Raw genomic sequence first — 19,329 nt, 5'->3', positions numbered from 1 at the left:
ATAGGTAAAAAAACATCTATGTTAAATGTAATTAGTTAATACAAATTAAGATGATTTTATGTTCTTTTGTCAAGATCATTCAAAGAGTTATTTGCTTTTGTCATTGAACAGTACTGCATTAGTTCTCATAATCTGGTTAGTGCATTAGCACTAAGTAAATCCTATTGATTCAGCAGACAAAATGGACCTAAGTAATCTTTGTGTTTTGCTGATTTCCTTTATATTAATTTAGCATTTAACTCAGTATACAGATTATCAAAGAAGAGGTGTTGACTAATTACACATTTTTAAGAAATAAAGTAATGCATTGGAGATATTGTGCTGATGAAAGCAGTTTTGCTGTACATTTGTAGTGTCTATTAGGTGCATGTTTCATGGAAGTCCTTACTGACACTGAAGCTGTGGTAAAATAGAAAAGCTGGGAATTCCATCTAGATCAGCCATCCAAAGATAATGCTGAATGTGGAGACCCTTATTCCAACAAAACATTGCACAACAACTGCATGTCTAGCCAAATCAGTGGTGCAAGACATGTGTGGGACAGAAAGAATTCAAGAAACTAGAAGAAAATCATGCAATCTGCCCAAATTTCCACAGACTGTGTATAAAAGCAATTGACATCTGCCTTAAGAAAATTAAGCTGTCATTATCACTTCCTGCAAGATCATTTCTCTAGCATTTCTTTGTTTTCACACACCCTGTGGATGGTACAAGTAATAATTTCATGTGGCTTACACTTGCTTTCTGAACCATTTGTGCCATGGATCTTCTGCCTCAGCATTATTATTATTTTTTTTAAATTTACTGTGGGATTTGATTCTGGTTTTACTTGTATGTTTGGAAATGAGGAGTAATTCCACTCTGATGCAAAAGCTGTCTGAGATCAGAAACCCACATGCCACCTAGAAAGTTTGAGTAACGCAGCTCTCTCCTGGATAGTAATTACCTGCTGTTGCTTTAGTGAGCAATAATGATGGCCAGATGTGGTCTTGAGTCAGAATAAGCAGAGTAAGTAGAAAACTGCTGAGGTAAGGTGGGTGCTGAGTGAGCTGAAAGGCAGATGCCTGCTTTGTCAGGACTTATGTGTCTCTCCATTGTTTGGCAGCAGAACATGAGAAAAATTCATTGCTTGCTTAGATGTGTCAACCACCTACCAAAGCCAGGTGGGATGAATCCAGGACTTAGATCTGCACACAGAGCGCTGCATGATCAGCTTCTCTTTCTCTGGAACTTGGAATTGTGCTTAAGGAAATCCAAGTAGATCTTTCAGAAGGGGCTGAGATGGTCCCATTGCAGAATAGTCATCAGCAGACTTGATGTGAACTTAATCTGGGACTAAGGAGTCTTAGAATTTGGTCTGAACCCAGGAAAAGAGGCTCAGATCTGAATATTATACATCTTCAGAGAGAATCCTTAGTATTCTATTACTACTAGTATACATTTTGAACATCTCTTTTTGTGGGACTATAAAATTTTTCTAATTTGCAAGGCTACATAGGAGAAGAAAATTACACTTTGTTCAGTTCTAGTCTTTAGACTTATTTAAGTGCCTTCAGAAACTGAGACATAAAAACCACATGACCAGATATTCATTTTAACAAAATAAAAATTACTTTCTGCCTGAAATGATTTCTGTGCAATTCCAGAGAAAAGCAGCAGCAGAGTCACTTTTCCACACTAATGACCAATAGGGAACCATGCCTTCAGTGGAAGAATTTGATTAAAAAGTCTGGAAATGGAACATTATTAGTAACTCTGTCTGATAAAGCTGTGCCCTTTGCAGAAAATGGAAGTTTAATGGATACTACTTTTTCACAGAGAAATCCAGCTTTCATCAAGAAGATGATAAAATGCCAAGCAGCACTGGGAAGCAAGGAAAGACAGGTCCCTAACTGGACATCAAGAGAAGGAAAACAGTAGTTTTTGCAGCTGTGGGTGACTAAGAGGTTTGCCCCCAATCTCCATAGCTCCTGGGCCTCCCAAGAGCCTGCAAAGACATCAACCATGAGGGGAGGTGTGGCACTTTCCTAAAAAACTCCCCGACCTGCCTTCTTCCTTGTCTTGTCCTTTTCTCAGTGACTCCCTCATGAGAGTGTCCGTGTGGCCGTCCCAGAGATGGAACCGCCCTTACCTCTGTGTTTGCTACATCTGCTTCAGCCTGAGATAACCGTCCCAGACCCACAGCCATGCTCATAGCTCACCCCTGCACACTGACACCTGTGTCCCTCCTGTGCAGTTTAACAGAGACCAGACTCTCCCTGCAATCCCTCATGCCTGGCTGCTTGCCCCAGTCAGGTCTTCCATGGCCAGCTGGGTGGGTGGCCGTGTACCTAGTGGTGGAGGGGAGCAGGCTGGTGAGCACACCCTGCCTGCCCTCCACTGGCACAGGCACAGCAGAGACCCCTGGTACTGCCAGGATTCACGGCAGAGAGGCGCCACAGCAATGTGGATGCAGCTTATCCCTTGTTACTAGGGTTTAAGAGTGTCTTAAAGGGTGCCAGTGCACTCTGCCCAAAATTCTGCCCTCCTCAGTTATTGTTCTGAGATGTCAGAACCTCCCAGAGGAGCTTGCATACAAATGGGAACAGATTTCATGCCCAGGCAGAGTGCTGTATGCCATCTGATATAGCCTTTCCAGAGGAATAAATGACTGGACAAATCTAATGGATTCTGGTATCTGACTTTTAGGGAAAATATTCAGTCACATTCTACTTGCAATATGAAAACATCTCTGTGCTGTGAGACTATCTGAGCAATTTACAGCAACCCATTTTAATCAGAGATATGTGGTGTTATTTTTAAACCTGACAAAATTCCATGCCAAACAGTGTGGGATATTACAGTTCCAGAGCCTCAAAAGAGTTATTTGTCTCTGTTTATTTTATTAAATATTCTTAGACACAGTCTTAAGATGACAGATCAATAAATGCCTTTGCGGTTTCCTGATAGAAGGCAGCAATTATTTTCTTCCATTACAATATAAGCATAACCTAATTTTACTCATCTGTCAAGTGTGTAATGGTAATAAAGAAGCATCACCATGTGTTTCTTTTACCTTCCTTTTTTTTTTTTTTTTTTTTTTTTTTTTTTTTTTTTTTGTTTTGGTGATCTTCTGTTTTCCTTTCATGTTTTCCAACTCTTTGTGCCTTTCATTTAACAGGAGTTGTGACCAGTTTGTCTTGCTTTATGACACTTCCTGGGGGCATGGTAGCAAAAGCCTGTCTGTGACTTCTCTTTTCCTGTAAGGTCTAAGTATTTTAGGCCTTCACCTGAACTTAACTGTAGAAAACACAAAGACATAAGATCTTTACAGAACTGAATTTGGATTTCATCATTAGAGGTATTTTATCATATAAGTCCATAATTATTAAAGTCAGGTAATTTGGCTTACAATAGTTTACCACATAAGAGATGCAGAAAGGACAAAAAAAAAGCCTGTAAGATCCTGATATATCTAAAGACAACTGAAATGTATAGTTGAGATTGTCAAGGCTAAAATCAACTCATCTTCCTCACTTGAAAAATCCCATTTAATACAAGGTAAAGATGCACACTACTGGACTATGACTGCAAATGAAGTAAGCAACATTTGTCTTCTCATCTAAGCACACCTCTGCTTTGGGGATACCACACTGGGGCTGATAATGACTAACTGACCAAATAAACTTTTCTGAAAGCTTACATCCAGTTTTCTCTTTGTTGTGGGAGATTCCTGAACAGTGATTCAACCTCCCCCCCACAGCAGCTACCTCTCAGATATCTTTGTCCTGACTCAAGCAATAAAACCTCCTAACTATTACTCCCAATTTTTCTTTTAATTCAAAGCCAGCTCTGTTTCCATCTTGCTGTCATTTAAGTGTCAGCCAGCTCTTCCCTGAAGGAAATTATTAGGCAGTCCTAACTGGTCACAGCTCTGCTGAAGTATGTCTGACATCAATCAGATGCTCCATCGGATTCACTTTTCCTAACCCTGACTTCAGTGAGCCCAGGTTTTGGCTTAATATGTATTACACTTAAACACAACTGGAAATGTTTTATTTTGATTTTATGAAAATCCATTTTATTTGATTCCATGAGCACTGGAGTAAGTGAAGCACAGTTTAGTCTGGATTTATATCTTGTGGTTGGTTGACTTTGCTCTTCAACTAAGCTCTGATGGAGACTATTCCTATGGGTGAGCAATACCTTCCTTGTGACTTCTGAAGTTTAGAAAGGTGCTCCTAAAATTTCATCAGTTCCCATAGCCTGAGCCTATATATCAGACCCGTCCCTGGATTCACACCTGAATTCACCTCTTTAAGATTTCTTATTGCTGAGGCTGTAAGGATAACTAACAGAGACAGACCTAAAATAGCATGACCACATAAACTTCATTCCTTTAGAAAACAAGGCCAAACCAGAAAAAATTTTGCTTATTACATCAAGATGAGTGGAAGTTTTACTTATTTTTGCTTTAAATAAGAGAAGAAAAAATTTAGGAAGTGTTTTGGATATATCATTCAGGTTTATTTTGAATTAATTCTACCTTTAGAAGCCTCAGATGAAACAGTCCTGAGGGACAGCTGCTTAAAAAGATGGGACTACCCGAGTAGTCAAACAAAATTATGTACAATTGTCTTATGGGACCTTTTTTTGATAACATTAAATAGCTTTCATCAATCAGACTCTAACTGTAAACTATCAGAGAGCATTTCCTTGCAAAGAGTGCTAGAGGCTCATTTTTCTTTTTAATGTTGAAGTTAGTGGTATACCATATTCACTGCTGGACTGTTTTCACTGTCCTATGACTTAATTTTGCAGTGGTCAGTGACTTTCACTTGCATGAGTGATCTGTGGTTTTATTCTCTTGACATCAAAGAGAAAAATCATCTTGGCTACATTACAAAAACCAAGTTTTGAACTTTGCAACAATAAACTGTGACAAACTCTCAGATTTTATAAAAGCTTTCTTTTAAGTTGAAGGTGACCTACAAAAAGGGGAAAAATGTTTTATGCCCTCATGTACACTTTTACAATGAACAAAGAAGGGCCTAAGAAGAGTTGGGGGGTTTGAGAATCTTTTTTTATTAAGCATTATTTAATCTCCAGCAAAATCAGGAAAGACCAGATTTGACATTTTAGGCCAAGCATAAGAAATAATGTCCCTTCCTTTTTCTGCCTGCTCCTTCTCTTCCTTCACATTCCAACCCTTCAGGTCTACTTTACACACCAGAGAAAAACAGGTGTACAAAAGATGGTTGGCAAATTCTTGCCAATCTCTGTGGCTAGTTGAAACCTCAAAAACCTCAAAGGACACTTTTTTCTGGACCCTTAATGAGCCCTCTGCAATCACGCAAAGGAAATGGTACAGCAAAGCTTGAAAGTCTTGATATTTCAGTGTTAAGCAAACAATCAGGACAAAAATTTCTGACTGGCTTTATGCCATTTAAAAGAATCACAAGAAATCATAGAAACATTTTTCCCTTTATCAATTTAATGTAGCAGAAATCAGAGCTCTGATGCCATTTCTTGAAAATAGGCAACTTTAATAAACACGTCGGCAGTACAAGACATTCATTCTGATATGCAAAGCAGCAGCAGACTCTGGAAAAGCTTTTGAAACACGAAAGTACTTCCCAGCATGTGAAAAGCTGCAAATTATTCTGTCAATATTTTAATGGTATACTTTGCTTTGAAGAGATCACCTTATGAAATGTGTGTATAGGCAAGAGCAGAATGAGATAAGTTAAAGGCCACGAGCTTTAAAGACAGTCATTCACAAATCATATACCCCAGGAATATAGAATAAAATACTTTCAGAGAAGGACAATGGTTCTTGTTAAAAATGAATTGAAAAAAGAAAAAAAAAAAGGATATGACTACCTGAAATGAAAAATTAGGACAGCAATAACAAAGTGAAGAGAGAGAAGCTACTCTGCTGAAGGTTTGCTAACTTGTTTTTAGTTCCTGAAAATTGCCTGTCCCCCTCCCACGAAAAAGGGCATGAAATGCTAAGTCTGTTGGGGCTGCTGTATCAGCATCCACGGGCAGTGCTACATCTGTGTTGAACACCTGGGGCCTGCTGTAAGCAGTCATCCCCCAAATGGCAAGGCTGCTGTGGTTGTGCTCAGATTGCTTCAGACCCTCTCTGAGCACATCCTGCTACTTGGGAGAAGCCACAGGGTCTCTGTGATGGGTTCTTCTCCCCAGACTGCCCTGTCTCACCTCTGGCAGTGGAGAGCAGCCCTTCCCTTTGACAAAACAGACTCCCACCTCCAACCAGAGCATTCTGTCAACATCCTAACCTGATGCCCTGTGCTGAGCAGCTGTGCTGCAGAGGACACTGGTGGTACTTGGGGTGAAGAAGGTCTGTGACTCGCACTCTCACTTTGAGCTGTCCCAAAAATGGGATTTGAGAGATGCCATCCACCTCTAAAGGCAGGTTGAGCTGTTGATCTGTCCTGACACTGGCCTCAAACTGGCTGAGTAGAGCCCCACCACAGATGCTCTGGCCCTCTGGTAGAAGACAGTGTGCCACCTCTGAGCTCCAAATTTCTTGTATTTGAGAATAGAAAGTTCCCCAGGTATTTAGGGGCCCACTTCATAAGCAGGTGACTGAAAGTTCTAATGTTTCACGTTCCAAAATAACTGTTCTAAGTACCTGATTTCCACATTCTGTATTTCTTTTACAAGACCTAAAACCAGCACAGACACTGGCCAGAAGAAAAGGGAAAATTTCTGTGGTTACTCTGCTCACAGTATTTCATATGGTTGGAGAGCAGCAGCCTCCTGAAGTCATGGTGTACAGAAATGCAACCCTCCCACCTGAGACCACCTAAACCCTCATTCAGATACAGATTTCACTGACACTTTCTTGCAGAAAACTGATGTCAGTTGAACTGTTTCTGTACCAAGCATGACTAACCACATTACAATCTGGCTCTTCATGCCATATTCCAAACCAGCTCTTTCATTTTTTTCTGAGAAGGGCAGTGATTCAGCATTAACATACTTTTAAGTATGTGATGTTTTTCTAGGACTCTTCAGTGCACATGAATGTTTATGAATACTTTTTTTAAATATTAAAAGAAATAACTGCCTAAACGTTCAATTTATCTGCATCAGTTTCTCAAGCAAAAAACTATATTTTTCAGCCCCATAAAGACCTCAGTGATTTTTATACTCAATTTACATGAACTAATCCTTTTAGTGATAATCAACAGGAATGCTAAGCAATCTGCAATGATCAGGGGCTTTTATTTTGTAACTGAAACTGAAGGGACGGATACCTGGCAATGGAATAGGCAAAGAGAGAACAAAAGTCTCAAAATGTAACAAATAAATTATCACTTACCCTGTTCAAGCAGTATTTGCTCTCTTTCCCATAAAAGTGTTGGAGGCATTTCATGTTCTGCTTGTCAACAATCTTGTTGAAGAACTCGTTGATGGTTCGCACAGAGACGGCGCAGACAGCAGATCGGTTGGTTGGTTCAGAGGAGTCTGGTTTGCTTTGTGCAAAAACACCATAGAGGATATCATCATTGAGCCCAAGGCCCATTTCGTGTGCTAGAGCTGCACCAGGCTTGCTCACGTAGGCAGCTTGTAAAATGTTGAATACCTCCTTCCGGATGGACCTCTTCCTTCTCTTTTCAGTAAAAATGCACTCAAGAGGCATTTCCATGTAGGAACGCATCTCTGAGTCTAAAGTGCAGAAGCGGATAATTCTAGTGTGAAAAGACTGTGAGTCAAGAGCTTCTCTCTGTACAGTCAGAAAATAGACAAAGTGATCATTTTCAAAGGCATGGACGTACCTAATAGGATACGAGTCGCGGAACTGAGGGAGGATATCTATATAAGACTGATCTGTGAGAAACTCAAAACCATCCTGTGTTTCTTTTAATCTTCTAACCGATATCGAATGCAGCACGTGGGGAGGTTGAAACACAGATGTCACAGTATTTCCAACAAAAAAGTTGACAAACCTGTCCTTTTCAGTCACCAAAACTTTGGTTCCTAAAGTGCTAACAACACAATCAGGACAGTTATCTGCTTCTCCATCCGCCTGGGGTGAGTACATGCAGTGCACCTCGCTTTCAATGTCAGCAGGGTTGTCAGGGTGAATGATGTGACGGTGGCAGATGCCTCCGGACACACTACCACAGCTAATGAGCTGATCATCATAATAAGTTTCTAAAAGCAGTGCCATGTTGATGTTATCCTTCCATATGCTGTTAGATAAATTGGCTTTATCTCGGCAGTCTTCACATGGTGCACAGTCAGGGTTCTCCAAAACAGGCCCAATCTTGTACACAGAAATGTTCTGGAGAGTTTCATTTAGTACGTAAATCTTATTGACTGCTCCAATATAAACATGATGCTTGTATAAAACTACATTCTGAATTGGTGTGTCTGCAATGAAGTTAGGAAGATCATATTTTACACCAAGATTCATCTCTGATTTTTTAGCTGCTTCTTTGCATTGTCCATGGCTCCTCTGCAGCAAGGCAAACAGGAATACAATAAACCCAGAAGGATTTGCAGTAAAAGGCTTCATTGTCAGAGATCTAATCTGTCAAAATATATTTAATGGGAAAACTGGTTATATTTCATATACTAAACCGTCAGTTTATCAGACAACAGAAATCCGTTTCTAGGCTGCATGTAGTAGCTGAGCTATTTCAGTTTAAGAAGTGTTGCAATTTTGCTTAGTATCATAATAGTTGTATTAGAAACGGCTACAATCACTGTAGGTACCCATTTCACTGCCTTTAGAACAATTCACAGAAGGATTTTCTTATGATGAGTTTCTCAAGACCCCTTGGCATGTTGTAGAGCAGCAAAAGAGAGAGGACTACTTCCACAACACCATTAAACCAGCTGACTGGTACAGTTTAGAACAGGATGGTGTACACATAGCTAAAAGCAAAACTGCCCAGGAAACTTAGGGGACAACAGCACACAAAGCAGCTGGAGCACTTCAATGTGTGGCTATAAGATATTTGTCAAGTTCTCAAGGGGCTGAACGGATTCCTAGCACAGTTGATCAAAAGTAAGAAATAGAAAAGACATGAAATAATGCCAAGATTTGAGCCTAAAGGGCTTATATTCTGTTGATTTTTTTTGATTAACCAAGGAAGAGATACTTCACCAGACCAAATGAAGAAACCCCTCTCTCTCCCTCCCTCCATCTTCTCAAATCACTGTCTTTCATAAAGGCCCAGTTTGGAAAAAAGAATGTCTTTTTTCAGCCAGCCCTACTTCTTGGAATAGTCATTCTCCCTAGTGTTGACAAGGCTTTGTAATGTATTATTAGAATATTTTATGCATCATGTGGTGTTTGGCATGTGCAAGCTTTATTTTAGGCCCTGTACCACAGCAGTAAGTCACTCTGGTGAGCCTTACAAGACACAGGCGTATCGCTGTGTTGTAAACAAAGGGCTATCAAGTGACCTACAGCCATTAACTGATGAAATCAAACCACCTAGCACTTCTCTCTTTTTCTTTTACATCTCCACACAGCTGTTTGATGTGGCTTGAAAAACCAAAGGCAGATGACTTGTGTGATATTTCACCCCCTTGAAAGATCAATGAAATGAACTGTGGTTATGAGCGTTTCAGAGCAGTATCCACACTATGCCCTGTCACACCAGATTTCTTCTGTCAACATCATGACACATTTGCTAAGCCAAATTTAGATTCTTCATGGAGAAAACAATTATGCATTCTAACAGCAATATGATCACATACTTTGGGAAAATTCCTCTAACTTTGACTATAGTTAGCCAATTGTTGCTAATCAAGAAATGCTTGTGAGCACCGAGAGAATTTAAAATAGATGATCTTGAAAATTACAAACTGAAAATTAGGAATCTGTACCAATTTTTTATTTCATTAGGAAATGAAAATACTACTATGGACCAGAGCTGTTTCAACGGTGTATAAATCTAGTGTTTTCACTAGACTGGATAAAACAATCCATCAGTAATTCTTGTGGTGCTTTATTTCAGTGTCCACTGAATTCTTTCTGTGGTTTACCTCTTTAATTACACAAAATAATAGGTTTTGGAAACTAATTGTTCTTCTTCCCTGTTATCTGATAAGAATCATGATTGAGAGTTGGGGATAAAAATCAGAAACACAGGCTAGTTGCAAGTATTAGCTGGTAAAAACAAGTCACACTTCTAGTGTTGAGACATAAAGATCATCCTTCAAATCAGTAACATTTTTCTGATATTAATTAGTGATAACAGAATCCTGGAAACAAATCTAGCCTGGATTTGAAAGAAAAAGAAAAAAGAGCAAGGATATTGCTATAATTAGAAAATAGTCCCAGTACACAAACTGCTGAGTTCCATATTGTATAGGGCAGGAAACTGTCTTCTCATCCTCTGTAACATCTTGCTATCGTGAATTTTTTTCCTGCTCTGTGCTGGGATGAAACCAAGAGCTTTCAAAGTTTGTGTAAAACACCCAGAATTCACACATGATCCACGTTCACATCCTGCCTGGCCAGTGTCAAGTGCAGGTCCCAGCACTGGGAGAAGTGGGGCCTGGTCTGACTGTCTGCCTCTTTTCAACCAGCACTTCCACCCAAGACACGGCTGAACCTCATGCATTCCTGCAGATTCAATTCTGATGAGTCAACATGTTCTGACAAATACTAGATTAAGCAGAAAATTCCAAAAGTGCTCTATTTCTGACACCAGCCAGAGGTAGATATATTGTTACTGTAATAAGTTTAAACCGCTCACCAGAGGCAGCCCTGCAATGGGGAGACAAAGCAATGGGTGGGACAAGAGTTGCATGAGGATGGGGCACCACCAACACAGGCAAAAAAGACTGAAGAAAGGTTATTTGACAGGCACCTTATTTGTTGCAGTATACTCTGTGCTATATTCTTGTTTTAATGTTCCCAAATAGATTTCCCACCCAATGGGTCCCTCAGTTTTCAGTTTACAATCCTCCCTATTCTTTCAGTGTCTAAGAAAGAGGATGCCTAGATGTCCAACAATCAGTACCAATGTGCACTGCAGGGGTATTTAGAGCCATAAATACTATCTGACATATTTTTCCTCTCCAACCATATTTTGGGATGTGAGGCCAGTATCCTCAGACAGTCTGCCTACATTCAGTAAAACATCACTGATTTCATTCTATGTTCTGGAGACCAAAAATTCCACCTTAGACTCCTTTAGCAAGCGAGGCTGGAATGGAAAATTTAACAGTAAGAACAAAGGTGGGATTCAGTGTGATGTAAAGGATGCCAGGAATAATAGGTACTTTATTTTACCACTACAGGAAGGAAAACATGAGCAATAAATGAAAACCAAGTCATCTTTTCTCTTCTATTTGAGTTTCATCATAGTGCTTTTGTTTGTATATTTTTGAGATGTTTCAAGCATCCTCCCAGACAGAAATCTGCTGATTCCAACCTATGGGAAGCTCTGGCTCAGATTTGTGGGCAGCTCTCCAGGAAAGGTGGCTCTCCACAGCCCAGGTCTTCAGCACACTGTGAATCTTCTCTCAAGGTGCCTGACACCAGAAGGAACATGCACTACAGTGAGACATTTATAGCTTAGGGAGAACGTAGGAGTCATGTGAAGAGCACTATGAACTTCACAGTCCTCACATCATACAAACTCTTCTCCTTCTTTTTTAGAGTCTCATGACATTTGGTGCCACTTTTCATCTGCATCTGACCCAGGTTCTTTCTCTATTCCTGCACTGCAAGGTCCAGCACAGAGTTGCTCTTTTATGACCTTCAGACCAGGTCACTGCAAATACACTTTACCTGAATACATCCTGAAGAAGCACAGAAATTTTGGTAAATTAAAAATTCAGTCTTTCTTCAAAGGTCCAACAGCTTTCCATAGCATACACTCAAAGGTAATTTGTTGAACTTACAGAGTTTTGATGAATTAGAACCAAAATACTTGTGCTATAGCTACAGGTCAAAGAACTAGCTGCTCTCTATCAGTTGCAGAACAAAAACAAGGAAACCTTTTGTTTCTCTTGCTTGGTTTGAATGATGGATGCTGTTCAATCTTTTGTGACCTTCCTGTGACACGTGTGTGTGTCCTTCATGTGTCTACAGATGACTTGTAAGTTTTGGCCTGTGATGGCCATCAGTGAGCAATAGCTGTCATGGATTATTCCTTTTGTAAGAGATATTTTCAAAGCCAGTGTCATGATGTGCTCATTTTTCCATTCCTCATCAGATAGTAGCCAGTAAAACTGATGAGAAAATAGATTTTGGTTAACCATTGCAAATGGTTGGTAATGATGTGTCATATTAGTGTGAGTGCTATGGCTGGTGCTTTGTTTTTGTACCATTAAGTTTCCCAATGGTAATCTTCTTCCTACAAGTTTCATTCCCTCTAATTATGACTTGGGTGATAATTTGTAAATATTGAACATCATGTGTCTCCTTGGCACTGTTTGCAACTGTACTGACAAGTCAGGCCTGGCCTTATTGTGGAATATGTTCAAACTGGCATATGCAAGGAAGCCAGAAAACACAGGCATGCTTGTTTGCCTTTCCCTCATTTCAGAAACTTTGGTCCCATTTATCTCTAATCACAAGCACTCCATGGATCTGCACAAGCTCAGACAATATGCTGACATGAAAGCATTTTGTTCGTTGTTTGGTGCACGTCATTTTTCCTAGCTTTATTACAGAAAAGGAAATGGCAGGGTCCTCTATCCCACAGAGAGAGTGTTTGTACAAGAACATATTTAGTCCTAAGATAGGTCATTTCAGGTTAGGTGACAGCAGAGCCATGTTAATTCATGTTTCAAAAACGCTATTGTCAGCAGATGGTAGCCTTTTCCCTTTTTTAAAGCTGATAGTAAGGTTTTATACTTTTTCCAGTGGGAGAGTACATTTTGTTACTTTGGTCTCTAACAGAGTTGAGGTGGCAAATTTATACAGAATAACCCTAGTGACCACTCCTCCTGAGACTTCAGTTTGCTTTGCTATTTTGGACTAAAATCTGTGCCAGTGCAGGACCTGATTCCCTGTGGTTCAGAGGCTGTGCCATGAAGAGAACATCATCATTTAAGAGGACAGGGAAAATGGGAGGGGGTGATAACAGCTCCATTCATCCAGCTTTAATCAGTTGTTGCAAATCTGCCACAGCACTGGCATCAGCTTCAACAGATAAAGCCCACAATGGATGTGCCTTCACCAGACTTTTCAATTAACCAATTCCATCTGCACACAAGGTTGAGAATATCTAAAACACTTAGTGAGGGTAACCTGTTTTCTAAGTTCAGAGGTAAAAACAAAAAGGTTTTAAATCTGAACTTAGTTAACTTAAGACAACAAAGAGAACAAGGAAATTGAAAAAGTCAGCAGTAAACACAAAAATTATCCCTGAGCTGAATTCAAATGGCTAATCTGAGTTAAAATTCATGTTCCCTTGTCTTCAGTGCTATTTCAGCTCTAGGTTAGGTCACTCATCCTGACTAGGGTGGCAACATTATTTTTCCTACAGCATGATATCCACTCTAGCACAATTCAGTTTTCCAGAGTATAGAGCCAAAGAACTTATTATCAGTGATTTAGGTTATAAATTCGTTCATAGCAGAGGTGGGAGGTTTCTATTTGCTCTTTTTATTCTCAGAGGTGTGTGCCCATGCAGATGGCTGATGGGGAAGAACTGTTGGGCAGGGCACAGTGTAGGCAATTGCTGGAGGATCTACCATTAACTAAATCCTCTACATACACAGTGCAGTCATGTGTGTCAGAAGAAATTTCTTTCATTAGCAGGTTCAACTGAACTGTAAGCCTTTCCTTACAATATTCAAACACGTAAAAAAATTAAATTATCCCTGCATAAAACACACTCTTTAATACACATAGTCCATTACTGGGTCTAATATACCATTATAAATCACAGCAGCTATCAAAAGAAGCATTTTTGTTGTCTAGCAAATTTATTTTTAACAGGCTTTAAACCACAAGAACACTATTCTAGCCTTTGCAGTGGAGAAAATGCTATTCTTACACTCATTTGGCATTTTTTGGAGGTATCCTGCAGTGTAGTAGAGTATTTTATTTGAATTGCTTCAGAACTTAACATCCTAAAGCCAACTCATGTCATGGGTCTCTAGCACAACTGGATTTATTTAATCTTTTTTTGTTGTGATGGGCTACAATGGCACTACTGGTTCTTTTGTAATGAACCCCAGCAAACACTCACTGATATATTACAAATGAGTGGAACTGATCAAGAGCTATATATTGCTCAGAAAGATTAATTTAATCTTTAGGTTAATACTTTAATTTAGGTGGAATACTTAATACTTCCACTTAATAGGTGGAATTTCTTGCAATTGAGATAGATTTCTCATGTGAGAAAGTAGCACTCATTTTAAGGGCTGAGGAATCAATTCCACAAAGAACATGGACTAGAAGTCCAGAATATACATAGAATAACTGAAAACCAGAAAATTACACCAAATAAGGTAGAACCTCCACTGTCTCTTCATGCTTATATTTGCAGATGGATTTGGGTCTTTAAATAGAAGAGGACAGCTTTCCACATCTGGATGATAAGGATGGGAGGATTTTAAAAAAACCCTATTGTATTGTTTAGCAATACCAGGAAAATAGAAAGCAAGCTTTGAACAACACAATTGTTCCATCCTGTTCATCTGAGATGCAAGTCAGCAATTGTGGAACTTCAGGAAGAAAATAACTGCGATGTTATTGCGGCACTTTACCATTACAATTGAAGTAAAATATACCCAGTTCTCGCATAGACTTAAGCTTGGTATCTGCAGCAAATAGTTCAGCCTGACGACTGACATATGAACACCTTACTCAGTGCAAAGGTTCAGTACCAGCAGAAGAAGAGCTGTGTGTGTGTGAGGAGAGTAACATGCTATGCCTGATACGGTGCATGTCATGACTAATAACACACAGCAATATTGGTCTTCTGGGTCAGGTTAGTACATATGGAGATATTTGAGGGTCACTTCAAATTTTTCATGTTTGAACAGACTAATTCATCTCTTATCTATTTTCACCACATATGCAAAGCAGAGGCCTTTATCAGCTTCTAGTGAGTTGAGATAAATGCAGACACACCCTGGTGGACTGAGGAAATCACACAAGTTCACATAAAGACCCAAGTCTTTGTTTCTGGTGTCACAGAAACACCTCACAGTAGGAGAAAGCAACTTGCATTTCTGAGTTGATCCTCTTGATCAACTTTTTTGCATGAGTCTGAGCATTTTGTGGGTGTCTGTACTGAATGGGGACAGTGTGATTTCCTTGGAATGTAGTTCCTCCTTTTGTAAAGAGCCAAGTTGGCAAACCTGGCTGCAAGCACAGTTTTAGCTCAATTCCCTCAAATAGTCCCAGCACTTAGACTTGCTACTCCATATTTTATGGTTATAACATCTATCCACCTGAATTCTTGTATTGAAATGCAGAGCATATTTTGGAAGCCTTTCCTGTCTTGTAAAGCTAACAGCCTTCCATACTGTGATAATTAAAGGAATGGCATGGGTCATAAAAATGAAAAAGATTAAAAGGCAGATATCCATGAGTAACCAAGACAGCATACAGATTTGATCTAAATGTTCACACAGCAATTATGAATGATCTTGATGCAGGACATTTCCTGCAGTTTAATTGTCATTTGCTGCTAATGGTTCTTAGGAGTCCCTGAGATAATAACTCTTCACAGCCAAACATTAATCTCTTAAAAAAAAAAAAAAGTTCTCTATGTCAATAGATACAGATAGCAAAGTATATTATATATGATAACGGTGCCAAAATAGTGATTATAAGGTATGTTTTATTAGAATAGTACCAATGGAACTACTTGCCCACCAAATGACCAAGTTTCCTTTTAATGTCATAAAAAATATACTAATATCAGCATCTAAAACCCAAGAAGTCCCTGAATTCTTCCAAGGTGTGGCACAAATACCTAGGATACTAAGCAAAAGAAATTGTGCTGGCTCTGTTCTTTCCTCTGAAAGAGCTGGCAGGATGGTGTCAGGCAGCGGCTTTCTGCTTGGTGGGCACACATAAAGCATGCCACTGTGTGCCATGACTTCACCCTGCTCACTTAATGTGTCTCCAAGAGCCACAAGGCAAATTAGCAACCAAACTTACGGTCAAGGATTTCCAAAAGGCTGCTGATGCCTTGCTTGATACACAGCTTGTCCAGCTGAGATGTCATGGTCAAACTGTGTAGGGTCCCAGCAAGATCAGCACGTCTGTGTGACTGAGCTGGGCTCACAGATTTGGAGAACTGGCCCAAAGGCTGGAATGAGACCCCCAGCTCTCCTTTACTCAGCCTGCTGGGAGTGGCTTATTCAGGGAAAGGAAAAACCAAGAAAAAGCTCTGCTGGTGCACCTGTGTCAGCACTGTACAGAGTTGCCTCCAAGTCATCTCCTTGCATCTAGGAACTTCTGTGGGGGGAACTGGTCTGGCTTGGCACAGTCCATTGGGCTGATACTGTGTTGGGCTAATATTGTGCTTTGTGTGCAGGTATACTTAGGGCTGGAAAGCAGACTGCACTCCTTCCGTGCTCAAGCTGGCTCCACAACCTACAGTCACAATTGCGTAATGCTGTGTTTGAGATAATCAGCCCTGCCAAACACAAACCATCTCTGTGCAAAGCTTTGGTGGTCTTTGCCCCAAGTGAAAATGCGGTGCAAACACTCAAAACAGCTACAAACAAAACTGAATTGGCTGTGTTTGTAAATTTGCTAGTGAAAGCAATGGGGTCTTTATTTATGCCCCAGCTTCATACATAACCTGATACCAAAGTTAATAACCTGATAGTCTACTTAGCTTCGTAGCGGCTTTTTGATAATCAAACAGGAGCAATGTCAAGGATAGTGTTCATTTCCCATCTGTGTTTGGTTAGGAGGTTATGACCTTTTCTTTTCAATGCTGACCTCGCTTTTGTCACTGTAAGTTTATGTTATTGCAGTCCACTTTAAGTGATGCCCTACTTTCCCTTGGTTTAGAGAGGGAGCTAATGACGCTCATTGGCATGAGTGCTGCCTCGCTGCGAACCGGTGATTCATGATCGCCTTCCAAGGACCTTACGGAATTGGCCTTCATAAATCCCGAAATGGCCTGGGACCAGCCTTTCTGACATCCTGGCTCTCACCAGAGGCAACAGTGTCACAGCTGCAATCAGGAGAGTGGCTGATCTGCAGCAGCCTCAGCTCCCTTTTTTTGGCAGATGTCCCTCAGCAAGGGTCCGTCAGCCACAGATTTTATTTTGAAATATTGTGTTGACCTTCAGAAGATGCTGAAAAGCTCAATAGTTTGAAGAAGGAGTTCAGGGATGGCTGAGCAGTCTGAGTTTTTTCATGCTAACGGGATCTTTTTTTGTGCGCTTGTTTCTGAAAGGATTTTTCAGCTGGTTCATTTACTTTCTTTCAGCCTGTCCTCTCCCCTCATTTGAAGAGACTTGGGAAGCTTAAATGTGCAACTGTTGCTCTTCAGACGTTCTCATTTATACTGGGCCCAGAACAAGGTTTTGGACTTGTTCAGACCCTGGAATGCTTCCTTTAGAAATCTGGAGCCAGATAAGGAGTCTGTGAGATAAGCAAAGAGGCTGTTTCCAAACTTCAAGAGGGTATTTACCTTTCTCATTGGGGTGAAATGAGGACAATGAAGCCATTCTTACAAAACACCTCCAAAACTCAAAAGGCTTAGTGCTGGTGTTTACTACAGACATAGCGCAGAAAGGCTGAGCTGTAGGATGGTGCCTGCCATTAAGGGGCTGATTTAAAACCATGGCCCTCATCCCTGCATGAACAGGCTGGCCAAAGGTCTAAAATGGGACTTGGGACTGGCTCTGCTGCTTTTGCCCCCTGCCCTCCCTCTGCAGCCCCTGCTTGCACCCTCCTGCCCTTTTGCCATGAGATCCAGCAATCCACCACCCCAGGGCCATTCCTCACTCTCCTCCTCTTCCTGTCCTGGTGGGAAGATGCAGAGAGTGGAATGTGAGTCCTCCTGAGCAAAGCTGTCCTGATGCTTTGGAGCCAAGCCAGCTGGGAGAGGAGAGGGGACGGCGTGTGGTGCTGGAGGCTGCCTGTCAGCAGCAGGACCCGTGCCTGGCTCCATCCTGTCTGGGCACTGCAGAGGAGCTTGGGGGGAGCTGTGAGCCAGCCAGGACTGAGACACTCTTACTGCTCTGTCTTCTCTCCCAGAACTCCAGCTCAGGTGAGATCCAGGGAGCATTCCGCACAAAATGCTGACACTGGTTAATCTAAGCACCTGAGAGTTTTGTGGCCAGTGAGTGTTAGCTTTTTAGATCTCTCTGTTGGACTTGTGCCCTGACCTCACTCTAAACCCCATTTGAGATGCCAAAGCAGCCTCTCTGGATTCTCCCCATAATATTAAGCTTGGTCTGTTTATCCAAAAGAAAAATAAAATGGCAGTGGTAAAATTGGAAATTGGTCTGTAAATGTATGTTTTTAATTTAGGACTTCACAGTGAAACAATTGCTTCTAAGCATGATGTTTTACTAAACAGTTGATATTTAATTCAATATTTTGGGCACTGAACAAAGGTCACTGTCATTTAGCAGGAACATTTTCTTTTACGTCCTTGCTCCTACTAAAAATATTCAAATCATATTACTTATTAGCACCATGTATGTTGTGTTCAGACAAAAAATATGGAGTTCTTATCATTAATAATTACTCACTTAAGCATTTTACATTTCAACAAGATACAGATGTTTGGGGTGAGGATGGACTGATCTCAACTCTTACACACCTTGCTTTCACACAAAGGTCTGGTTTTGGACCTAAGCTAGGTCAGGATAAGCTACATTCCTTCAGTGTGAAGCCATCATCTTTTCCAAGACTTGACTCCACAGTCTGTATGCAATCATTAGTGTCATTGATTCCTGTGATAGTTGAGCTGACTAAGGACTAGAGAACAGGGTGCTTAGGACAGGCTGAAAGACAGATCAACGGCAATGACAGAATCTCAATACTACCTCATTTAAAATGAGCAATTGATGATAGAGGGTAAATACTGAGATGTAGAAGACATAACAGGAATAATAGGTGCGGAACAGTAAATCTTTAAAATCTTATATATTGTTAATGAAGATAATAATTACTCTTTACAGAAAGGCTGAATTAACCAACGCTGCATTTCTAAGTAACTAGCTAATGGACACAGGCATTCTCTTTCCATAAGTCTTTGAAATCCCTATAAACCATGAGTAGTCAAATATTTGACTGATGGGCTTTTACCTCTGTTAACAGCATGTGATGGTGGTCTCACTAAATAACTTTAGATTTCCCTCTTGCAGCTGGGAAAGGGGTACTTTCTTATTTTTAAGCCACCCCTT

The 19,329-nt window shown here is 40.4% G+C and overlaps 1 protein-coding gene and 1 long non-coding RNA gene across 7 annotated transcripts in view; one reads left to right on the top strand and one right to left on the bottom strand.

Moving 5' to 3' along the window:
* LOC134417733 (uncharacterized) overlaps positions 1-2,783 on the top strand; it is an 83,173-nt gene extending 80,390 nt beyond the window's left edge. Inside the window, exon 7 of the long non-coding RNA XR_010027622.1 lies at positions 1,819-2,783. This is a non-coding gene — a long non-coding RNA (uncharacterized LOC134417733). The remainder of the gene's footprint in view (positions 1-1,818) is intronic.
* Positions 1-19,329, bottom strand: part of MET (MET proto-oncogene, receptor tyrosine kinase) — a 105,674-nt gene that overhangs the window by 61,394 nt on the left and 24,951 nt on the right. For all 6 annotated transcript variants that reach the window (XM_063155310.1, XM_063155312.1, XM_063155315.1 and 3 more), the window contains exon 2: positions 7,334-8,548. In XM_063155310.1, the coding sequence (XP_063011380.1) occupies positions 7,334-8,533 (1,200 nt within the window). In that variant the 5' untranslated portion in view covers positions 8,534-8,548. The remainder of the gene's footprint in view (positions 1-7,333; positions 8,549-19,329) is intronic.

This window comes from Melospiza melodia, chromosome 4 (assembly GCF_035770615.1).
Source record: "Melospiza melodia melodia isolate bMelMel2 chromosome 4, bMelMel2.pri, whole genome shotgun sequence".
NCBI lineage: Eukaryota > Metazoa > Chordata > Aves > Passeriformes > Passerellidae > Melospiza > Melospiza melodia.
This window is presented reverse-complemented; position numbering and strand designations above follow the sequence as displayed.